The 24,416-nt window shown below is 45.0% G+C and overlaps 2 protein-coding genes across 7 annotated transcripts in view; one reads left to right on the forward strand and one right to left on the reverse strand.

Moving 5' to 3' along the window:
* Nucleotides 1-14,754, forward strand: part of SYTL1 (synaptotagmin like 1) — a 78,644-nt gene extending 63,890 nt beyond the window's left edge. For both annotated transcript variants that reach the window (XM_033955763.1, XM_033955761.1), the window contains 5 exons: nucleotides 957-1,118; nucleotides 1,888-1,966; nucleotides 2,404-2,503; nucleotides 6,878-7,083; nucleotides 12,744-14,754. In XM_033955763.1, coding sequence (XP_033811654.1) covers nucleotides 957-1,118; nucleotides 1,888-1,966; nucleotides 2,404-2,503; nucleotides 6,878-7,083; nucleotides 12,744-12,883 — 687 coding nt within the window. In that variant the 3' untranslated portion in view covers nucleotides 12,884-14,754. The remainder of the gene's footprint in view (nucleotides 1-956; nucleotides 1,119-1,887; nucleotides 1,967-2,403; nucleotides 2,504-6,877; nucleotides 7,084-12,743) is intronic.
* Nucleotides 14,755-17,270: 2,516 nt separating this feature from the next.
* MAP3K6 (mitogen-activated protein kinase kinase kinase 6) overlaps nucleotides 17,271-24,416 on the reverse strand; it is an 82,149-nt gene continuing 75,003 nt past the window's right edge. For 4 of the 5 annotated variants that reach the window (XM_033957306.1, XM_033957307.1, XM_033957309.1 and 1 more), the window contains 2 exons: nucleotides 23,547-23,623; nucleotides 17,271-21,325 (listed from right to left, as the gene is read on the reverse strand). In XM_033957306.1, coding sequence (XP_033813197.1) covers nucleotides 21,241-21,325; nucleotides 23,547-23,623 — 162 coding nt within the window. In that variant the 3' untranslated portion in view covers nucleotides 17,271-21,240. Of the gene's footprint in view, nucleotides 21,326-23,546; nucleotides 23,624-24,416 lie in introns of those variants that run through there. The other variant, XR_004540498.1, reaches the window with a different exon arrangement.

Raw genomic sequence — 24,416 nt, forward strand, 5'->3', positions numbered from 1 at the left:
CATTCCTGACATCGGATGAGCAGGTTTCGGGAGCTTTGACTCATCGCCAAGGTCCCCAGCTGAAGAGTCATCTAGGGCATGGTTAGAGAAATGTTTCTCACTGGAAGCGCCTTGTTTTTGGATGGAAGAGGAATTAATTCTACCAGAGCAGCTGGAACTTGTCAAAATTCAGTTTAACTCCCACATAAAGGAGCAAGGCTAAAAAGCCACAGGAAGGGAAAGCAAGTTCTGTGTGGCTGCTTCCAATGGTGGCCAGCCTCCTACAGCTGACTGGTGCAAGCGGTCTACCCCGGGTGCCGTCTTGGTGGGGGCACCAGTACCCGGACTCCTCTCCACCCCCCCCCCACTCTCCCTGACCCTCCCTGGCATATGTGTGCAGCTCTTTCCCTTCCACCATATCTCTTAGATGCAATCATGCTCTGACTGGGACTAGCTAGGCTTCACACAGCAGCTTAAGCGCTGGGACAGCTGGGAAAGGGAGAGCTTTCCTGTACTTTAGGCTCCAGCAGCTTACTGAGCCGGCTTGGCTACAGCCTCCCCCTCCCCTCCACTCCTATTAAGCACACACTCCGTTTAAGTGCACATGGTGACCCCGAGGGCCGTGCACTTACGCGGAGTCGACTGTATGTCAAATCAATGATCCATTTTTGGATTTTCATTGTTATTTGAGGGGTGAGCAAACTTCGTCCTCAAAGACCACAAGACAGTCTGATGGTTTCAAGATTCCCACAATGAATATGCATGAGCTCATCTGCAAACAGCTGAGGCCGTGCATGTAAAATGGATTGTGTGTCTTCGTTATGGAACACCTGACTTGGTGGTGGCTCTTGAGGACAGAATTTGCCAACCTCTATATTCCTACACAAGACCCATAAGTCAAAAAATTCAGAGCTCATCTGCTGCTCCCAGTAATATGAGGACACCGATTGTGCCTAATTGTTTCCCCTGTACTACAGTACAAGATTGAGAAGGCGGATCTCCACAGCCGATTCCTCAATCTCTCCGTCTGGCATCACGACTCTTTGGGACGGAACCTGTTTCTGGGCGAGGTGGAGATTGGACTGAGTACCTGGGACTGGACCCAAACACAACCTTCCTGGTTTAACCTACAGCCACGGGTGAGCACCACTGAATAGAAATATCCTCCACTCACTATCTTAGTCATTTCCTCGCTGGCCTTATCTTTTCTTACATTCGCCTGAGCTGAAGGAAGACCAAAAGTCTACTCGGCCCAGCCTCTCTCTACAAATGTATTCTTATGTGACTTAATGCAGCCTTTCCGTTGCAAATGCAAGCAGTGTCTCACTTCCGGTTCACCACACAATTGTTTCCCACATACACACCTTTATAGGATCCCCAGGGACCCCTGAAGAAGACTTTTTGTCGAAACGCGGACCGTGTTGGGTCCTGTATCCCTAGAGGACTAGGTCCTTTAAGGCTCTTATGTGGATGATTTACTTTTATGTGGATGGAATTATTTTATGTGGATGATTTTAGTGTACCTTTGGAACTTTGATACTTTCAAATAAAGTCCATTTAGGAACATTGTCACTCCACAGAGTTTTTTTGGTTTTTTTTTAATGCAGCCTGGAAAATTCATGTACATGGCCTAATGAAATATAATCTAGGCCCACAGAAACTTCTATTTAGTGGACGGATGTTTACATTTTTGTATTAATAATTTAGTCATTTGTCCAGAGCAAGATATAATGTGTATTGTAGCTCTTACAACAACAAAAATCTAAATTGAAAACTTTTATATAAAGTGGAATAGTCTGAGCATCGGATGTGTGGCCAACTACTGAGGCTCTGAAGATTGCACATCTAATGTGCCTCAGGGTGAGATCCTGGCCACCCTAACGACCCTTCTAACCCTTCCCCCCTCAGACTCCTGTCTCTCTGGATGGCATTGGAAGTCGGGGAACAATCAACCTGTCCTTGAAATTCATCCCCTCTGGGACTGAAGGTGAGATTTTCAGGGCAACTACAGTAAAGTATCTCTCTTCCTTCCCCCCTCTGCCCCCCATTCATTGTAATCTAAAATAATATCTTTCTGCTTGGCACTTTTGGCTTTATATTTCTCTGAAGATATGTTGAATTATTTTTTTGCCCAAGGAAGGTGAACAGGATAAGAGTAAATCAACGTGTTTACTCTTCAACAAGTACAAGGATTAGACGACACGCCCTGAAGTTATTTGCTAGTACACATAACGTATATGGGAGAAAATAGTTTTAGTTGGGTTTTTTTTTTTTTTTTTTCCATAAACACTGACCTCACTGGTTGTAGGGAAGCGCTTTCAATCCGTTTGTTTAAAACATGTATAAACACTAACTTCATGAATATCTTGCAAAGTGATTTGAGTTCCCACCTCTCTAATAGAACATTTTCTTTTATTGCCTCAGAGGTCAATTTGCCTCCCACGGGCGAACTGCACATATGGGTGAAAGAAGCACAGAATCTCCTGCCGCTCCATACTGGCACCGTTGATGCTTTTGTGAAATGGTAATACTGAAAAACTGGGTCATTGAGAGGGATCCAAAAGGATGGATCTGGCAAGGGGTGGAAGGAGGGAAAGATTTGTGTTCAGAAAAGTGAAATGTTTTATGTTTTAACCGCACTTTGGTTTATCGACAGCACGGTGTACAAAACATAGGAAGAAAAAAGTTCAAGACATCCAAGAAGTCCACTTTCCAAAGCAGCCTGTAGACAGAGATCTTTGCTAAAGTGATCAAAATAATAGGGAGCAGCAGCGAGCAGGACAAACGCAGAATGTCCTGTTCTGTGTCACTAATGGCCTATTTCTCCAGCTTGAGTCAGTAGACAAGATTAAACGAGTTTGTGCTCTACATTCATAAATTCTTGGAATTGTTCTGTCGGTGACGGGACATCAACAGTGCTGCAGTAGGGATGAACGTCAATGTAGTGGGGCTGATGTAATCTTTCTCTGCTCTCACGCCTTCAAGATATTGCTCGCTCAGAAGCTGTGGGAAGTCCATCATTCTCAATGGCAAAGGAAACCTTCAGGTTGCCCAATAGCTTTTCCCATCTCAACGTGTTTCAAAGAGGTTAAGCACTACAAGCCCAAGGTCATCCCCCTTCAGTCCTGTCTGGTTTTGCTCAATGTTTGTGGCTTTGGGTTCCAGCTCCTTCCACACGGGCTACAATGGGGCAAGACAATGCTTATATAGCACAGAGTTAATGCCCTCAGTTATAAGGGACAGATTAGGCTTTGTTTTGGTTTTGTCATAGACATAAGAACATAAGAATAGCTTTACTGCATCAGTCCATGAAGCCCAGTAGCCCGTTCTCACGGGTGGCCAATCCAGTTCACTAGTACCTGGCCAAAACCCAAAGAGTAGCAACATTCCATTCAGAATCCTATAGAACAGCAAGATTCCAGAATCCCAAAGAGTGCCAAAAGATTCCGGAACCCCCAAACAGTAGCAACATTCCATGCTACCGATCCAGGACAAGCAGAGGCTTCTCCATGTCTTAATAATAGACTATGGACTTTTCCTCCAGGAATTTGTCCCCCGTTCTGATTGCTGTTTCATTCCTCAATAAGCAGGAGATGACATGCCGTCTGCATTAATAAAAAAGCTGCTCTCTGGTTATCCTTACGAGCCTGTCACACTCAAGAGTTATGTGAAAGGTGATCCTGAAAACCAGTGGCAATCAAGTTATGACTCTGGATTAGGGGTGGGCAACCTCCGTCCTTCAGGACCGCAATCCAGTTGGATTTTCAGGGGCTCCCCAATGACTATGCATGAGATCTACGTGCATACAATGGAGGCAGTGCATGCAGACAGATCTCATGCATATTCATTGGGGTTACAGCCCTTGAGGACCCCTGGCGACTCTCTGGCATCTCTAAGTTTAATCACTGTTCTGTCTTATCATTTTAATGTCTAACTAAAAAGTATAGTTTCAACTTGGCAGAATATTCTTAAAAGAATCCCCCTTGCAGGGCTGGTACAAGACTATTGACTGCCTTGGGTGAATCTTTAAGGCTTACAATAGAGAATGACATGGGGACAACTTTTTCCCCATACCCGTAGGAACGCTCCCTGCCCCTGCCCCATTCCTGTAAGCAGGCAAAAGAGCTAATTGAAAATTGCTCACCCTTCCTGCAGGTATTACATTACATTACTGATTTCTATTCCGCCTCAACCTTGCAGTTCTGGGCGGATTACAAAAGAGACAACTGGACATTTCCAGGATAATTACAGAGAGAATTCTGGTCATTTCCAGGAGAAGTTACAAGAATAATGGAGCTGTATATTTCAAGAGCTACAAGATGCTGTACAAATAGGAAATAGTGCAGATCCAGTATATATACCGTTAGGGAAGCAGTTGACATGCTTGAGGCTAAAGAGAAGGGAACTGGTGAAGGGGGGAGGAGGGGGGAGTTGCGTTGAGGGGGGTCCGGTTGGGGTTAAGCCATCTGTATACATTTTTTGAATAGGTGGGTTTTGATTTCTTTGCGAAAATATTTGTAGTCGTTTGTTGTTATCAGCAGGTTGGAGATAGTGTGGTCCAGTTTCGCTGCATGCGTCGCCAGAAGACTGTCAAATAGGTATAAGTGCACATTGATAGTTCTTTGAATTAGTGGGGGTTTATAGTTTAATCATTCGTATCTTGCCTTATACAAAGCAGGTCACAGCAAATACATACGTAATCAAATAAAAAAAAAATTACAAAACTAATCAGCATCCAGCACTCAATCATACAATGGAATCCTTGGTTTCCATATTTTATTCTATTAAATAAATATCGTTTTAGTAATCTTGTAAAATTATTCAAATTTCTTTGCTGACGTATCTACAGTGGGGTGTTACGATCTATATCACTGGTTCCCAACCCTGTCCAGTCAGGTTTTCAGGATAGCTGTAATGAATATGCACAAGAGAGATTTGCATATAATGGGGCGGACAGGCATGCAAATCTGCATTTGTCAAGAGGGGTGATCAAAAGTATGTACTTGTATCTTCAATGGGGTTTTTTACTCAGCTGTTTATCTTCGTTCAACATTTTCAGCTTTTTTTTTTTTTTTTTGACTATTTGTCGATGTTTTATAAGAAGACTATTAAAAATAAACTCTTGACGAAGGCTATTTGAGCCGAAACACTGTCACTGTCAAGTCTACATTCGCTGTCATCAATTGCTTTGACACTGTATCATCGACAAAGACTGTTTTGGTTGATCCGGACATTGGCCGTGGACATCTCTGCTTTATGACGCTTTTGTTTGCGACTAAAATGGTTAAGGGGCTGGAGCAGTTGCCGTACAGTGAGAGATTGGAGAAACTGGGCCTCTTCTCCCTTGAAATGAGGAGACTGAGAGGGGACATGATTGAAACCTTCAAGATAATGAAGGGAATAGACTTAGTAGATAAAGACAGGCTGTTCACCCTCTCCAAGGTAGGGAGAACGCGAGGGCACTCTCTAAAGTTGAAAGGGGAACGATTTCGTACAAACGTAAGGAAGTTCTTCTTCACCCAGAGAGTGGTAGAAAATTGGAACGCTCTTCCGGAGTCTGTTATAGGGGAAAACACCCTCCAGGGACTCAAGACAAAGTTGGACAAGTTCCTGCTAAACTGGAACGTACGCAGGTGAGGCTGGACTCATTTAGAGCACTGGTCTTTGACCTGGGGGCCGCCGCATGAGCGGACTGGTAGGCACGATGGACCACCGGTCTGACCCAGCAGTGGCAATTCTTACGTTCTTAAGTTGGTGTGTCCGTCGTAAAGGATCCCTTTCGGCTTTTCCTTCAATATTTTGTTTTAAGCCCCGACCAGGTGAAAATGATATTTTGTTTGCCGAGGTTCCTGCTCGAGCTCTGGCCATGGAGTTAATTGACTCATAACTGCCTCAGGCAACAGATCTGCTTTACTTTTTGGAGGCTACTGTGTGACATGGAGGAGGAAGAAGCAGGGATTAGGAAAAAGTAATAAATAGTATTAAGAGAGAGAAAATCGTCTCTTCTTCCACTGATCCATAAAACATCACACCAGCCATTGCGGATATGACCATAGCCCGGAAAGGACAGAGGAAAGTTCCAGAGCTTATATTTTTTTTTAATTCTGTCAAGGTTTCAGTTTATTTGATGTGCTGCAAACTTTTCCAAAGAAATCTAAGCGGTTCACATGCTCAAGTGAAAACTATTAAGAGGGAGGGAAACCACAGGCAACGTGACAAGGCAACTTTACAATTTGATCAAAGGCAGCGGTCTCCAACTCCAGCCCTTTGCAGGGCCACATTTTGGATTTGTGGGTCCTTGGAGGGCCTCAGAAAAAAATAGTTCATGTCTTATTAAAGAAATGACAATTTTGCATGAGGTAAAACTCTTTATAGTTCATAAATCTTTCCTTTTGGCCAAGTCTCCAATAATAATATTGTCATTTATAGCTAAAGAGACATATGATCAAGAAACTGTTTTATTTTACTTCTGTGATTATGATAAACATACCGAGGGCCTCAAAATAGGACCTGGCGGGCCGCATGTGGCCCCTGGGCCTCGAGTTTGAGACCACTGCTGTATATATACACGTTACTAGTATTATGTGTGAGATACATAGGATGAAAGTATTATAGCATAAATGCGTAAGAGCTATATATATATAGAGTGAACATATTACACTCAAGTGTATATAGGATTCATATACTGTATAATGTGTAAATAATGTAAAGGATATGGAAAACTTGTCACAGAAACACTCAAACTCTGTATTGTAACACCATTACAGAAGTTCAAGAATTGTAACATCATTACGGAAGCTCATGTAAACCGCTCTGCATTGGACTCCCCAGTCACTAGTAGTGGTTTAGAAGCTTTCAAGAAAAAAATAAACTCACTGTGTACCTGTCTCCTTTCCAGCTACATTCTTCCAGATGACAGCAAGTCCAGCCGCCAGAAGACGAGGGTAATAAAGAGGAGCCTGAACCCGGTTTTTAATCACACCATGGTATACGACGGTTTCCAAGCAAAAGACCTGATGGAGGCATGTGCAGAATTCACAGTGTGCAACCAGGATACCTTTTCCAGTCAGCCACTGGGAGGCGTACGCCTTAGCCTTGGGAAAGGTGAGCGAGACCGGTTCTGTCACCAGCCTTCCTTATCCAACTTTCTGTTAAGTGCTGATGTAATGCTGCTCTACCCAGCCAGGATATTCACCATGAATAGGCACGAGGTAGATTTGCATACCAAGCAAGCAGTGCATGCAAATCCCTCTCCCTATCCAGTGTGGCTATCCTGAAAGCCCAACTGGCTGCGCATGCCGCAAAGACTGGGATAAGAAACACGGCTCTAATCCAGCTGTGATGGATGGCTCCATTCTGCTTCACTGCATCCTCATTTTTATTTTTACCAGTCTGAGGATACCCCTCCAAAACAGGAAGATGGCAAGGCATGGCAGAGCAGATCTGCCTGCTTTTCCCATCTACTGCCGCCTTTAGTTACCCAATGTACCACTTGTGCACGAGCCCCTTCAGATCCATACTCTTTAAGTCCTGAATCCCCGTATCCTAAACAGAAAGAGGTGCTATTAAGAATTAGAAAAGTCATAAATTAAATAGCAGAGAATAATTATCCTTTACCCATGGCGGCATGTGAGAGTGCGGAAGAGGGAGACTGACAGGACAAAGTAAGGGAAGCTGAGGAGTGATAAACAGTGGCGGGGGCACTGCCTGCCCTCCTCTCTGCATCCCCACTCTTTACACACACCCCACGCCCTCCACCCATACCTCTTAATTACCACCAGCTTGAGTGGCTTCTGCAAGCATGCTCCTCGCACCAGCACTGAAGTCCCTCTCGTGTCGCTTCCTGGCCCTGTGACCCGGAAGTGATTGAGAGGGGAACAAGGCCGGTGCGAGCAACAGGCAGAAAGGTTGCTCCGCTAGCAAAGATAATATGGAGATATGGGGTAGGGCGGGGGTGGGGCAGAGAGGTGCCAGTGCCCCCACCCACTTGGCACCCCCTGCACTATGCCACTGATCTAAATGCCACAACCACAGGCTGGAATATCTTCCTCTGCCAAAGCAAAAAAAAAGGGGTCGTTCTGAATTTGTCCTAGTTTGCGAAGGAGGTTAGACGTCGTGCTTCACTTATGGGGTCATTTAGTAAAAAATAAAATGGGAACTGTGGCAAATAATGACCTTGCAAATCAGTTGAAGGCAACTGACTACTTACTGTGTACCCTGGTGCACGTGACCCCACTCTGATTGCACGATTAAGCCCCTATGTGTAGGGCCGACCCTGCTGTAAGAACACATGATTACTCACCGCATGGTACTGAATCCTTGTGTCAGTGTGCTGGGACAGTCACCAGGACAAGCGAAAATGCTTTTGAGCTATTGCAAATTCTCTACAAGCGTGGCACCCCCCCATCAGTTTAAAATTTTAAAATGGAAATGAAATTATTTCCCACCCATGCTGCTCCCCCAAAGTCATTTTCTTTCCTGTTAAATCTAGGGCTTCCAGGCTTGGGTTCCAGTTTCTTCCCTGAGTATCCGTTACATGCCCAGCCTCCCCCCCACTTCCCATCATGCCTAGTTATGTTTATTAAAAATGTATAGACCGCACTTCGCTATAATATCAATGCTGTTTACAAAAGTGTATGAAAGGAAAGGAACGCTCTTATAATAAGTAAAAAGGTTAAAATTTAAAATAAAAACTTTCAAAAAATAATATAGTCGAATAGTTTGCTCGGCACAGGATCTCCCATAAATTAAGTAGTCGATGGGAGAGCTAAACCACAAAGATAGGTCTTCAAAAGAGGTATTTAGGTAACATCTGTTTCATAATGCAGGAACAGGTGTGTGGGCTACAACCAAAGGATGCCACTGGATCTCTAGGTGAAATGCATAGACTCTCTCGTGGAAGACAGACACTTCCCGCCAGATTCCGTAACCGGCCTCGCTATTGGCGGCTGGCAATCGCGCATCAATGGCGGTTTCAGAATTGCGGCCAATTGAAATAGAGCTGCTGAAAACGTAGGCCGGTGTTTTCTGGGCCTCTAAATTTCCGGGACCTATCTTTGTGTGAACCACGCCCACTTTTGGCATTGGCCACGCCTACTTTGGTGATTGGCAGCCTAAAGCGCCTTTCTGGGCATGATTGTGGTGCCTTTATTTAGGCACCAGTAAGCACTTCTTCTGCACTGTTTTTCACCATTTCTAACAGCGTTCTTCAATTAACTTATGAACATAAGAATTGCCACTGCTAGGTGAGACCAGTGGTCCATCGTGACCAGCAGTCCACTCCCACAGTGGCCCTTAGGTCAAAGACCAGTGCCCTGAGACTAGCCTTACCTGTGTACATTCTGGTTCAGCAGGAACTTGTCTAACTTTGTCTTGAATCCCTGGAGGGTGTTTTCCCCTATAACAGCTTCTAGAAGAGCATTCCAGTTTTCCACCACTCTTTGGGTGAAGAAGAACTTCCTTACGTTTATACAGAATCTATCCCCTTTTAACTTTAGAGAGTGCCCTCTCATTCTCTCTACCTTGGAGAGGGTGAACAACCTGTCTTTATCTACTTAGTCTATTCCCTTCAGTATCTTGAATGTTTCGATCATGTCCCCTCTCAATCTCTGTTCGAGGGAGAAGAGGCCCAGTTTCTCTAATCTTTCGCTGTATGGCAGCTCCTTCAGCCCCTTAACCATCTTAGTCGCTCTTCTCTAGACCCTTTCGAGTAGTACCGTGTCCTTCTTCATGTACGGCGACCAGTGCTGGATGCAGTATTCCAGGTGAGGGCGTACCATGGCCCGGTACAGCGGCATGATCACCTTCTCCGATCTGTTCGTGATCCCCCTTCTTAATCATTCCTAGCATTCTGTTCGCCTTTCTCGCAGCTGCCACGCACTGCACAATAACTTTGCGGCTTACAAAATTACATGCATACAGATTTAAGAAATGCTGAACATGTTTCAACAAGACAAATACAAGAAGGCATGAACTAACGGTATCATTATTAAAATCTTCTTTTAAATTCATCCTACAAGATGGAAACGCAAGATCCCATAAAATCATTTACAGTCGCTGGTTTTAAAATTTCCCCTTTTATTCTTACCCTGTTCTAGTAAAAAAAAAAAAAATCTAAGGATTGTGGAGTTTTCTCTGTCTCCACCTATTCCTGTTGTGCTGGTTGTGGGCATTAAAAGAACCAGGCTACATTTACCGTTCCGTGCCTTGCAAAAGTCTTCCCACCTGGTTGCAATGGTTGTTATGTAGTACATAAGTACATAAGTAGACGCCTCCGCCGGGGCAGACCAGAGGTCCATCCAGCCCAGCGGTCCGCTCACGCGGCGGCCCATCAGGCATATTGCCTGGTCAGCGGTCCCTGACTAATTTTATGCCTACCTCTACACTTATCTCTAAACCTTCCACTGCTCTTATCTGTACTAGAGAATGACACGGTGAAAAAATTGGTCCCCGTCACCGCCCCGTCCCCGTCTCACCATCCCCGTCACCGCCCCGTCCCCGTCTCACCATCCCCGTCACCGCCCCGTCCCCGTCTCACCATCCTCTTCACCGCCCCGTCACCGCCACTGCCACCCCATTCACCGCCCCGTCACCGCCACTGCAATCCCATTCACTTTTCTTTATTTACGTATAAAGGAAACATTCTTTAAAACTTTAAAACTTAGTTAAATATTAGTTAATAACTATACAAAAACAAAACACGCAGAGAAAAAATTAATTAATATAAATTCCCTGACTTCCCTGCACTGTCCCCCCTTGAAGGTCTGTCCCCATCCTGAAAGCCTGATGCCCCCCCCCCCCGACGTCCGATACATCCCTCCCCCCGAAGGACCGCCGACTCCCCAACAATATCGGGCCAGGAGGGAGCCCAAATCCTCCTGGCCACGGCGACCCCCTAACCCCACCCCGCACTACATTACGGGCAGGAGGGATCCCAGGCCCTCCTGCCCTCGACGCAAACCCCCCTCCCCCCAACGACCGCCCCCCCCAGCTTCAAAATGATGCCTGAAGTTACCTTGGGGGTTCTGAGCACTATTAATTTTAATTTATTACAGCACTCCAGAAATATTTTTCTAATTGTTTTAACTTGGAAAAGCGAACCAGGATTGTCTTAATGAAAGGCTTATGTTCTGCACTGCAGCCCTCCTGCCCTCGACGCAAACCCCCCTCCCCCCAATGACCGCCCCCCCCAGCCGACCCGCGACCCCCCTGGCGACCCCCACGACCCCCCCACCCCCCTTCCCCGTACCTTTGGTAGTTGGCCGGACAGACGGGAGCCAAAACCGCCTGTCCGGCAGGCAGCCAACGAAGGAATGAGGCCGGATTGGCCCATCCATCCTAAAGCTCCGCCTACTGGTGGGGTCTAAGGCGCGTGGGCCAATCAGAATAGGCCCTGGAGCCTTAGGTCCCACCTGGGGGCGCGGCCTAAGGCACATGGTCGGGTTGGGCCCATGTGCCTCAGGCCGCGCCCCCAGGTGGGACCTAAGGCTCCAGGGCCTATTCTGATTGGCCCACGCGCCTTAGGCCCCACCAGTAGGCGGAGCTTTAGGATGGATGGGCCAATCCGGCCTCATTCCTTCGTTGGCTGCCTGCCGGACAGGCGGGTTTGGCTCCCGTCTGTCCGGCCAACTACCAAAGGTACGGGGAAGGGGGGTGGGGGGGTCGTGGGGGTCGCCAGGGGGGTCGCGGGTCGGCTGGGGGGGCGGTCGGAGGTTCTTGGGGGGGGCGGTCGTTGGGGGGGAGGGGGGTTTGCGTCGAGGGCAGGAGGGCCTGGGATCCCTCCTGCCCGTAATGTAGTGCGGGGTGGGGTTAGGGGGTCGCCGTGGCCAGGAGGGTTTGGGCTCCCTTCTGGCCCGATATTGTCGGGAAGTCGGCGGTCCTTCGGGGTGGGGGTGCGAGTGGTCCTGCCGGGGGGGGGGATGTATCGGACGTCGGGGAGTCGGCCGGGCAAGAGGGCTTGGGCTCCCTCTTGCTCCGATCGCGGGTGCGGGTGGGAGCGCGTGCGAGCGGTCGTTCGGGGTGGGGGTGCGAGCGGTCCTGCTGGGGGGGTGAATCGGGCGTCGGGCGGTAAATAGCGGTTCCTAGAAGGGGGTACATTGGCCCGCGGGGACAAACCTGTTCACCGTTTCCGCGGTCGGTGAATGGCCTTGTCCCCGTCACCGCAGCGACTGCTAGTTTTCTTCCCCGTTTTCGGCGGTGACCCGCGGCTTAAATGCGGTGGCCGCGGGTAAACCGTCACCGTGTCATTCTCTAATCTGTACCCCTCAATCCCTTTGTCTTCCAGGAACCTATCCAGGTCATCCTTGAAACCCTGTACTGTGCTATTTCTTATCACGGCCTCCGGAAGGGTGTTCCATGTGTCCACCACCCTCTGTGTGAAAAAGTACTTCCTTGCGTTTGTTTTAAACCTGTCCCCCTTCAATTTCATCGAGTGACCCCTTGTTCTTGTGGTTTCTTTCAAATTGAAAAATCTGTCTTTGTCAACCTTTTCGATGCCCCTCAGGATCTTGAAGGTCTCTATCATATCTCCTCTGAGTCTCCGCTTTTCCAGGGAGAACAGCCCCAGCTTCTTCAGTCTGTCAGTGAAAAGATCAGTGAAAAGTACTGAATTGTATTAGAGAAACAATATAGAACTGAATGAAGACTTAGAAAGAACCTGGGGGGGGGGGAAGAAATGATCTTGATAGAATGCAAAACAAGCAACCTGCCTTCGGCTAGAGCTGTTTATTCCGAGAAACATCTCCGTACTACTTTGTATCTTGCAGGGATGAGTTACGGTCTGCCCGTCACCTGGATGGACTCTACAGCAGAGGAAAAGCAAGTCTGGGACACTCTCATAAAGCAGACCAACACGTGGGTGGAAGCATCACTGCCTCTAAGGACAAATCTGAGTCCCCGAACTTAGCCCACACCTGAACAAGGACTGGAAGAACTTCAGCTTTCTTGCTAGCGACTACAATTTGTATCAACTCCTCTCTACGCTGGAGGTGGACGGTGGGCTGGATGTAGCTAGGTACAGTTTTCACTCGGGCCAAAGGCCGACTGCTGTGAGCGGGGTCATGGTGGCCGGCAACATCCCTCCATGGGTCTAGATCTGCTTTTGGGAAAACTACCCTTCAGAACAAACTGGTTATGGTTATCTCTATTGGATATATCGCCTTCCCTCTGCAGATATCAAAACAGTTTTCTAATACATTGAATAGTAAGCAGATACTGCAAGTGGGTTTCCCTATTTGGCGTGGCAGGCTCACAATTTAACTGTGGCATTTTGGGCACTGAGGGTTAAGTGACTTGCCCAGGGTCACAAGGTGCAGCGCTGAGATTGAACCGTCAACCTCAGAGTGCTGAGGCTTGGGTTACTAGACGTCCAGATTTACCCGGACACGTCATCTCCGGGTGGCTTTTCAAAACCTGACCGAGACAAGCAGGCTCAGGGGGGCGGGGCTAGGGCATAGTGTGGGCGTAACAGGGCGGGGGATGGGTGGACATAGGGGGCGGGACTATGGGTCCGGATTTTACACATGTAAAATCTGGTAACCCTAACTGCAACAGCAGCTCTAACCACCAAAGTTCATTTTATTTTCCATCTGCAGTTGACTTAGAGCAGGGGTCTCAAAGCCCCTCCTTGAGGGCCGCAATCCAGTCGGGTTTTCAGGACTTCCGCAATGAATATGCGTGAGAGCTATGTGCATGCACCGCTTTCAATGCATATTCATTGGGGGAAATCCTGAAAACCCGACTGGATTGCGGCCCTCAAGGAAGGACTTTGAGACCCCTGACCTAGAGCCTACCACACACCAGTCTTATAAATTTAAAAAAAATAAAAATGCAAACCACAGCATTGAGGCTGCCAGGGGCATTTTAACATTTATCCCTTCCCACGTCCTGTAATTACATTTTTGTTTTAAAGAAACATTAGACTGCAACAAGTTAAGTAGAGATTAAACAGGAGAAAGGAAGGCACTGGCTTAAGTCCCTGTTTAATAAAAGGTAACTACAGTCTCTGGCCTGACTTATGGAAATAAAACCAAACCTAAAAATTCAAAAAATTCCATATCCAACAATTGCAAAAATCAGAACAAAATGGAACTTTTAATATAAAACTTAAGAAATCATCATTTTATCCAACATACTAATCCATACAAGGCTATATAATCTGTGTCAGGGAGGAAAGGCCTCGGACTATATGTCAGTGTCACATACCTCCTTGTGCAAAAACACGCTTATATTATATACATACTACAAAAAAACACTTATCTCAGTGAAGTTAGATGAATCATCCTAAAAACTAATTCTGATTCTTTCAGATAAGTGGTTTTTCATATTTTGTAGTATGTATATACTATAAGCGTGTTTTTGCACAGGAGGTGATAGGAGGAAGGCCAGTGATTGAAACATTTTGTCCGCATTGGCTGAATGGCCGTGAGACTGGTATGTGACACGGACATATAGTCTGAGGCTTTTCCTCCCTGCCATAGATTATCTAACTTGTATGGATTAGTATGTTAAAATGCTGACTTAAGGAAAGACATTTCATGAGCCTAGGTGCACCTTCTCACCTTTCTTATGGCAAACAAGGAAGTGGCCGCCTGAATCAGCACCTGGGAGTATCACGCACAGGATGCAAGAGGCAGCAAGATTTAACAGCTGATCTGTGGAACAAAGTAAAGGGGGGCCCAGAACCCTGTACAGCTAAGTGCAAAAGTGCAATTCACTATAGAGGCAACCCCCCACCCCCCCAAAAAAAAAAAACCCAACACAAGAGCTTCAGAGAAGTTATGAAAAAAATAGAAAAAAGAAACCATTTTAAGATAGCAATGGTGTGTTTTTAAATTAAACTCCAGAACTGTGGCTCCCCCCCCCTCTCCTCCCCTGACATTCCAAAATGTGGAGAGCTGGATTAAGACTAGCCTGGATTGCTCTAAAGCTGTTTGCACTGGTGAAGGGTCCGGTCCTGTGAACCCAACGAGTTTTACTTTCCTCTAAAGACTCATTTTACTCTTTCAAAACACCTATTCCAACTCTTTCATCATCTCTGGCAGCAAGAACGGTTGCTATAAGGGGGCTTCCTATGAACTGAGGTGGCCTCTAACCTTTAGGCAAAGCTTTTCTTTAAATTGATCTTAGAACCTGAAGAAACAGATTCCGCACAGCAGTGAACCACATCCAGGAAGTAAGGACATATAAACACTGCACATCTTGATAGAAATACAGTACACCCCCGATATTCACGGGGATTTTGTTCCAGGAACCCCTGCAAATCTTGAAAAAACGCGATTACGGAGAGGGCAGCGGGAGAGGCAGGAAAGAGCAGCCGGAGCGCCGGCGAGTGAAGGAAATCACTCACTGTATGCTCCGACTGCCTCTTCCTGTACTAAAGTCAGGCCTTACCAATCAGGAGCAGCTCCTGATTGGTGAGACCCGACTTTAGTACAGAAAGAGGTGGTCGGAGCATACAGCGACTGATTTCCTTCACTCGCCGGCACTCCGGCTGCCCTCTCCTGCCGCCCTCTCTTGGTCGGCGGTTCGCAGTCGGAAAATACCGCGAATGACTGGGACCGCGAACTGCCGACCGCGAATTCGCGGGGGAGCACTAACCTTGGATTGCGAGTAACTTGGTGTGCACGTGTTTTGCAAGATGAGCAAAACGTTTTATTAAATTTTAACTTGATAAACGAGCGAGGTCTTGCAGTACAAGTACGCACAGTTTACGCACGTCACGACATCACAACTGAACCAATGGTTCTTCTCTCTCTGACGCTGCAGGAAGGAGTGACTGTTTCAGTAAATACAGTATTTTGTATTAAAGTTTTTGGGTTGTGAAACGAATTGTCCTGAGTTTCCATGATTTCTTATGGGGAAATTCACTTTGATAAACGAGTGTTGTGGATTACAAGCATGCTTTTGCAACCAATTATGCTCGCAAACTAAGGTTTGTCTGTAGCTGTTATTTGCTACTTGGGTCAGACTGAAGCATTAGCCCATTAAAACCATGTGTCTGCCACACCTTCCATGGCAGATCACATTCTACTACTACATCAGATCCTTGGGTTAAGCCACTTATTTGAAAGTCGATGTAGTATGGGAGGCCATAAATCATTCTAGTACCCAGGAAAGGCAAGTACATTTGCACCCCTACCCCTACTCCAATTCCTCACTCCTTCCAATCTGTTACTCCTTGCTCACCCACACCGCTAGGGCTGGAATTTCTATCTGCTGCTGGGTATGTGCCTGCATTTCATTTCTTTGCCACAAGGGTGCGTTGCACGCTGGTCAGTGGCCCCTCTCCTTCACTCTTAAAACCCTGAGAACTGAAGAGTACCAGAGCCTCCCAACCCCCCCTCCACAGCTTCTGGATATTTATGGCAGTGGGCAAGGAGGGATGGGTACCCAGTAAATAGGAATAATGAGATTGAACACCCGAGACTCTGTCAAAAAGGGGAATCCCCCTCCCCCCCAAACAAAACCTACTAACCGTATAAGATCTCTTTATCACATATTACCTTTGCTGCTGCAGTTGCTGTGGAAATCTCCATCAATTGTCAGCCACGGAGAATCGCCGCAGAGAAAAAACACTTCACGCCTTGTCTGTCCATACCTGAGAGAAGAATTCCATGCATCCCGTAGGCCATAAATATATGCCTCCTTCCCTTAACCCTCCCCCTAATCCCCTACGACAATCAAAATAAGATAAGTAACAAGAATACACATCAGACACATTCACTGTGGGTACCCTGAAAAAAAGAAGCGACTCCCTGAGGCTCTCCATGGAGCATATTTAGGAATTAACCATAAAGAGACAAGGATCAGAGGGCTCAATTTGTCAACATCCTGATTTAATTCATCTGTAAGACATTTTTCCATAGTTCAATAGAGAAATAAAAGTGTTTGGAGGTGGCAACAACACTGAAGCACTACTTTACGGAGAGGGTGGTGGATGCCTGGAATGCGCACCCGAGAGAGGTGGTGGAGAGTAAAACTGTGACTGAGTTCAAAGGAGCATGGGATGAACACAGAGGATCTAGAATCAGAAAATAATATTAAAAATTGAAGTAAGGCCAGTACTGGGCAGACTTGCACGGTCTGTGTCTGTATATGGCCATTTGGTGGAGGATGGGCTGGAATAGGATTTAACGGAGATTTCGGCAGTGGGAACCCAAGCACAGTACCGGATAGAGCTTTAGATTCTTGCCCAGAAATAGCTAAGAAGAAAAAATTTAAAATTGACTCAGGTTGGGCAGACTGGATGGACCATTCGGGTCTATCTGCCATCATCTACTATGTTACTTATATAGAGATAAGGTGCCAAAGGCTCTTTTTTTAGGGGGGGGGAGTTGGCCATTTCCTCTTCTTCACAACACTTCCTGTTCAATAAGAACAGGGCCTGTTACCTAGTGTCAAGAGCTTTCATCTGCAAGTACATTGCGAGATTCCCCCTGCTTTACACCCCTCCCAATTTCCTTTAAAATTCCAGTCATTGTAGTGACCGTCTTCAAGCAGGAACACAGGCACCCGCGCTCTGCAATCACAGACCCTAAATTTGGCTGGAAGGTATTGCCACTGCATGGTGAATATGACTTCAGAACCTCTGTCCCAAGGAATTTGGAAGATTCAAGGTGGGAAATCACCCAAGGTTTCTTCCCATTAGCAATGCATTTCATCCTGGCCGAGCCACCGTGCCAGGCAGCCCCATTTTGTAAAGCAGACATTGCTTTGTGACTGGGCGACTTAAGTTACATCTTTTGCACATAAAACACCGAGACCTGGAAAATCAATAACCCAAGAAACATATCCAGTGTTACAGCTCCTGTGTGTCAACTATACAGAGGCCTAATCCTGTTGCTCTGGAGGCTAAAGAAAACATACCAGGAGCATGTAGACAGTATTTAGCAATCAGCTCTTCCTTTTGGAAGCTTTCCAACCTTTCTTAGTCATAACGAAAATTCTTATCCTACGAGGTCTGTTCAAAAGGTTCTAGGACTAATTTTATAAAAATGTATTAAACAATCTTATAATTTATTCCATTAGGTCCCCTTCAAAGTACTCCTCTTCCCTAAGTATACACTTTTCCCAACGTCGTTTCCCCTTCTGCAAACAGTCTTTAAAACACATCTTCAGGAATCGCCAAAAGTTGCTGCGTCAAATTTTGCTTTATGTCTTCAATGGTTTTGAATCACTTTCAGCATGGATTTAAGTCTAGGAAACAAGAAGTCAGCAGGGGCCAAATCAGGAGAGTAAGGTGGCTGGGGAAGAAGTGTCATCATGTTATTTTTGCGCAAAATTTGCAAATTTTGACGGTGGCATGAGCGGGTACGTTGTCGTGGTGCAGGAACCATGACTGCTCCCTCCAAAGTTTGAGCCGCTTCCTCCAGATTCTCTCATGGAGTCGTTTCAACACTTTCAGATAGTAATTTTGGTTGACAGTTTGTCCTTGTAGCAGAAATTCATAGTGAACAATGCTGCGACTGTCAAAAGAAACCTATTAACATCACTTTGACGTTCAACTGAACTTGCTGAGCTTTTTTTCAGTCTTGGCGATGTTTTGGTTCTCCATTGTGATGATTGAGCTTTGGTTTCCACGTCATAACTGTAGACCCATATTTCATCACCAATTATCACTTTATCAAGAAATATTTCATCTTCATTTGCCTGCTCAAGAAGATTCCGACAGATTATGACAGTTGTTCTTCTGGTCATTGGTCATCAACCATGGGACAAACATTGCCGCAACAAGAGACATCCCTAACTTCTCTGTTAGAACGTTGTGGCATGAACCAATGGAGATGTTGCATTCCTCTGCCAATTCTCTAACAGTTAATTGCTGATGAGTATGCACAAGAACCCTCACTTGATCAACATGATCATCATCAGTTGACGTTGATGGTCTTCCAGTTTGCAAATTGTCTTCCACTGATTCACAACCACTTTTGAAGCATGAATACCATTCAAAACACCTTCCACGACTCTTTGACATGTTCACCATAAGCCACTTTCAACATTTCATAAGTTTCTGTAGCGGTCTTACCCAATTTGAAACAGAACTTCATGCTGTAGCGCTGCTCACTGAGGTTGCACATGATGAAAAATAGCCGATCACGAAAACACACTGACAAAAAACTGCTGTAACTTGGAGACTAAAACAGATATCAACAAAACAGAAAAAGGGAGGTTACTCGTGAGGTTTCAAGATACTGAACGTCGCCTAGCGCATCTCAAAAGAACTTCCCGTTGGCGCACAATTCGAACTGTCCTGGAACTTTTATAACAGACCTCGTATTCTAGAACAGGGGTTCTCAATTGAGTCCCTGGGACAAACTAGCCAGCCTGGTTGTCAGGATATCCATGACATGGATCTGTATATGCAAATCTTTCACATAACATGATAAGTGACAGCAAATAAAGACCTAAATGGTCCATCCGATTGGCCCTGTAACTACATACATTACAATTTCATTATTGACTTTTTTTTTCTTTATTTCTTCTGGGTCACAGACCTTAGAAATCCACCCAGTACTGTCCTTAGGTTCCAACCACTGGAGTTGCTGTTGAAGCTTACTCCAGTTTCTCCAAACCATCTCCGTGGTGGGATTCAGACCATGAAAGATTTCCCATTCAGATTCTAGTTAGAGATCCTCTGTGTTCATCCCACACTTTTTTGAATTCAGTCACCATTTTCCTCTCCACCAGCTGCCTCCGGAGGGCATTCCAGGCATCCACCACCCTCTCCGTGAAAAAGAACATCCTAACATTACTTCTAAGTCTACCACCCCTCAACCTCAAATTATGTCCTCTAGTTTTACTAATTTCTTTTCTCTCATAAAGATTTGGTCCTATCTTAATACCTTTCAAATATTCAAACGTCTGTATCATATCTCCCCCGTCCCTCCTCTCCTCTAGAGTATATATATTCGCCTCCTTATATGTCTTCTGGCTCAGACCCCTCACAATTTCATCACCTTTCCCTGGACAGCTTCAAGTCTTCTGATATCCTTTAAACTCTCAAACACGATGGAGTGGATAAGTCCAAAGAAAGACTGGTGAACTCTTAATATTCCACGAAATTCTTTATTCCTTAATCCAACATACATGGACTCGACATGTGCATGTTTCGGCCCAAATGAACTGCTTCAGGAGTCTAACACGTCTATGTATAAATCAAAAGAACATCCAAAAATCCAAAAATCAATTGGGCATCACATGATCCACGTTACAAAACCACCACCTCTTGCAAACTGCATACATACCCCAGATCTCTTTGACATATATGGCCTCCAAAACTGAACACAATACTCCAAGTTGGGCTTCACCAACGACCTGTACGTTCATTATGGATCTCTTGACAATTAAGACTGGCTAGGTGTGTCCTGAGGTCTGGGTTGAGAACCCCTGGTCCAGTGGAATCCAGAATTAAGCAACCAAAATCATAATTAGGGCATCATTAACACACTTTTGCACACTGTATGTAATCTCATTCTTAGCCTAATAGTCAGTCTAAGCATACACACCCCAGATCCCTTCAAAACAGCGTTCAGGGCCATTCCCCCACCCTCTTCTCCTGTCATGTGACAGCCTCTTGAAATCCACACTGGTGCTATTCATCCTTTATCTGGCCTCCTAATACAAGTGAGACTTCAGTTTCCAAAGTAAAGTTAGGCTTAGTTAGTACAGTTTACCTATTATATTTGTATTAAAAATAAAATGTAAAAGTTCAAATATTAAAAATATAAAATTTCTTTAAAAAAAACATACAACACTGAACTTGGAGTGATCTGACATGTGATGGCAGAGTAGGACTTGCTAAGACATGTCAGACACCTTGATTTAATATTCTGGTTTAGATAATCCAGTTCATCAGAAGTCCAGATTATAATAGTCCTCCCAGTGCATCTGTCCATAAGTGCAATAGCAGCTTTAAAATGACTGAACTCCACAGCACATGGTAAAATATACGCTCAGCTCCACAATTTATGCATGCACAAGTATGCAATTTTCAAATGTGGAGCATATTTAGCCATGAGAGGTCATCTAATACATTCGAATCTCCAGCAAAAATCCTGGAAAGCACCAACACAGCCCTGCCAACCTTCGAAGGTGTATACAGAAGGCAGGTGAAATGTGGCGTCTTGCTTCCGAGCTGTCTGCAACCCGCCTCATCACCAAAAGGAGAACATTCCTGCAGGGTGCTTCTTCTCCATTTCTCACACAGTGCTCGGACCAGGCTGTATGCTCTCTCCGTCCATGCCAAACTATTTCTCTGGATCCTTACTCCGCTTCGTGGCACGGCTGCCTGCTCTGGGATCTTCGATGCTCTGTGATCGCTCGCCAAATCCTGCACACCATTCCGCCCCTGCAGAAACGATCGAGAGCGAGAAAAGGGGAAAAGCTTAACGCAGTTTCCAAACTTTTAGTAAAAACAGCGGGTGCTTGTTTCCTGAACATGTCGGGCTCAGATCAGAAAACCCCATCAGGAAATTTTTCCAGAAAAACATACATCCCTTTAGTTCTAACTTGGATCATTATCCGTAACAATTTTCTGTCAAATTGTTGAAATATAATAAATTATTCTCTCCCCACTAAATATGTTCTGTTTTGCAAAAATCTGAAAACATGACTTTTTCAGACCTCTTTGTTAGGGTTTTTTTTTAGTTTGACCTAAACTTTGCACTATATATTATGCATATAATGGTGTTATCCGCATATGATATGAGGGCTACAGATGTTTTAAATAAATAAATATAAGTTTATTTCTGTGAAGCAAAAATGCTGTTTGTAATCTGCTCTTTCAGAAGCCTTTGTTAGGAGTTTTATCTGATTTTGAATTGTATGCCTATTTCTATGTAGTGTTACTGCTGTTTGTAACCTGCCCTGAACTCCGCATTAGAAGGTTCTGGTGGGATATGAAACAACTTATAAGATAACTAGGGTGGAAGATGGGGAGGTCACTACTTTCCCTAACCTCAAGCTGGTGTGGGGTTTTTTTTTTTTTTTTTTATATAAAGAAAATCAGCACAGATCATAAAACAGCAACACTGGTTGTTTTGTCTCTGGCATGTTTGGCAGTCTTCCCCTGTCTAAGAATAGCAATATTTTGCTAGAAATCACTTATGAGTCAGAATTTAACGCTGGTGCTAGAGCCGATTAGTGCTGGACTGGCGTCAGCGCTAATCTGTACAAAATATTGAGAAGGCTCTAGCGTGGAAATAATGTGCGCGCCAAATAGTATTTAAATGTAGTCAAATGTATGTTAATGAGGTCATTTCCTGTTTCCTGTGCAGTGTTCGGAGAACAGTGCACAAAACAAAGCCACCCTTACTGCTGGAAACCTAGAAACCGATTGGAGCTGGAATTGGGGTGTTTGAAAGATTTCACCAGGAAAACAATACACAGGACAGTTGGAAAATATCAAAATCTCTCAATTAACTCGCTTCTACCGCAGGGGAAAGAGAACCCAGCCTTCACGTTAATTATAGTTGAGTAAAAAGACCTCAGGAAAAAAACAGGAGCATTACCAATCAGCATACAGCTGTGCGAAAGCAAACTCACTGCCGTCATCGGTCAAAAAAACCGCACCACATATCGAATCAGGTTGGATAATCGTCCACAGCAGCTAGTCCCAAAATCTCCATTTCCCCAACGGGAGACCCTGTTTCACACAAGCGTCAAATCATTTGCAAACAGCCCCCCTCCCCAGTCCACACAACGGCCTTTTTCAAATGATTCCCCTGCCAACGCTTGTGCAATTTCCGTTGGGAAATTGAGGTTTTGGGACTAGCTTGTTAACAGCAAGATGATATATGTGGACCACTGAAGCATTGTTTCTGTACTGTTCCCAATTGCGAAATTATCCACAGTATTGAATATTTTGCCTGCTGCTGTAGACAATTATCCAACCCTATTCGATATGTGGAGTTTTTTTGACCGATGACGACAGTGAGTTTGCTTTCACACAGCTGTATGCTGACTGGTAATACTGATTCTTTTTACAGCTGAGCATTGGGGAGCTATTTTTCTGTGCTGCTCCCACCGTATTGGTCCAGCGTTGGTCCATAAACCGCTGTCCTGAGCACCGGCCTTTTCGTTTACATGAAAGATCAGACCATATGTCCGTTTTCACAAACCAGCCCAATGGCTGTTCAGCCAGTACGGACAATAATTTCTATCACTGGCCTTCCTCCCCCCCTCCCCCAATTAATGTGCAAAAGTCATACTGTGTAAAATTACGCTTATGATGTATAAACAATATCAAAATGTAAAAACCCACTTATTTTAGTGGTCGCAGATAACTTGTTCTAGAAACCCATTTTGATTCCTCTGACGTCACTTCCTGGACCCCGCCTAGGAAGTGTCGTCAGAGGCAGAGGCAACGCTGGCGTAAACAGCAGGTTAAGGTTGCTACTTGTGTCGGGAATGTTAAGAGGTTGTTGGGGGGGGAGGTGCACGCGCGATAAAGAACGGATATGAGTTTGGGAGGGGGGCGCCACGGCTCCAGCCGCTTTTCACCTTCGCTACGCCACTGGCTACAGTAATGGGGCCTCTATTGCTAGTTGGAAAGCAGATGGAATTGTTACCTGATACCCATATACTTCAGGTCATTCCGGGTCACACAGGTGAGGAGATCCTGAAGTGTGAAGCTGTGATTCAGCAGCTGGAAGAGAAAACAGAGGCCCAGATGCTCAAACATTTTCCATGGAACCAGTTTTATTTGCACGGAAACTCCACTTCTGATGCTCATAAGGGTTCTCTGGGGCTTCTACCGATTGCAATAGCAGCTATCGAGAGCCCTATGCAAATTCATTATAAGGAGTACTTTAGACTACTGTAACATCATTTATCTAGGCTCTTATCAAAAAAATCATTAGGAGGCTGTGCGTCTAATTTCCAATCTAAAAAAAAAAAAAAATCAGAACATGTTAACACCATACTATCGAAAGTTGCATTTCAGTAGAGGCAAGAATAATTTTTAAATTTGCCTGTATTTGTTATAAAACATTATATGGTTTTATACCAAGTTATCTTTCAGATCATTTTGAACTAGTAGAAAACAGACTTTCTTCACGAAACACCACCTTATTTTTTCCCCTCAATAAAAGGCTGTGTATAGAAAAGATTTCTTAATATAACAACATAACTTTATTTTTCTATACCGCCTTAATCAAAAGAATTCTAGGCGGTTTCCAAAAAGAAAAACTGGACAATCAGTGAAATACAAAATAATAAGAAAAGGAATACAGCCTGTTATATTAAAAAGACATTAAAAATTTAAAATTAATGGAGTTAAACTAAACTAAACCTTAGGTTTGTATACCACACCATCTCCATAGTTGTGGAGCTCGGCACGGTTTACAAGAATTGGGATAAGAAAGGAAAGGATGAAGATCGGAGGAAAGAAGAATGTTTAGAGGACTAGGATAACAGAGGAGGGAGTGTACATTTTTGAG

This window comes from Geotrypetes seraphini, chromosome 8 (assembly GCF_902459505.1).
Source record: "Geotrypetes seraphini chromosome 8, aGeoSer1.1, whole genome shotgun sequence".
NCBI classification, from domain to species: Eukaryota; Metazoa; Chordata; class Amphibia; order Gymnophiona; family Dermophiidae; genus Geotrypetes; species Geotrypetes seraphini.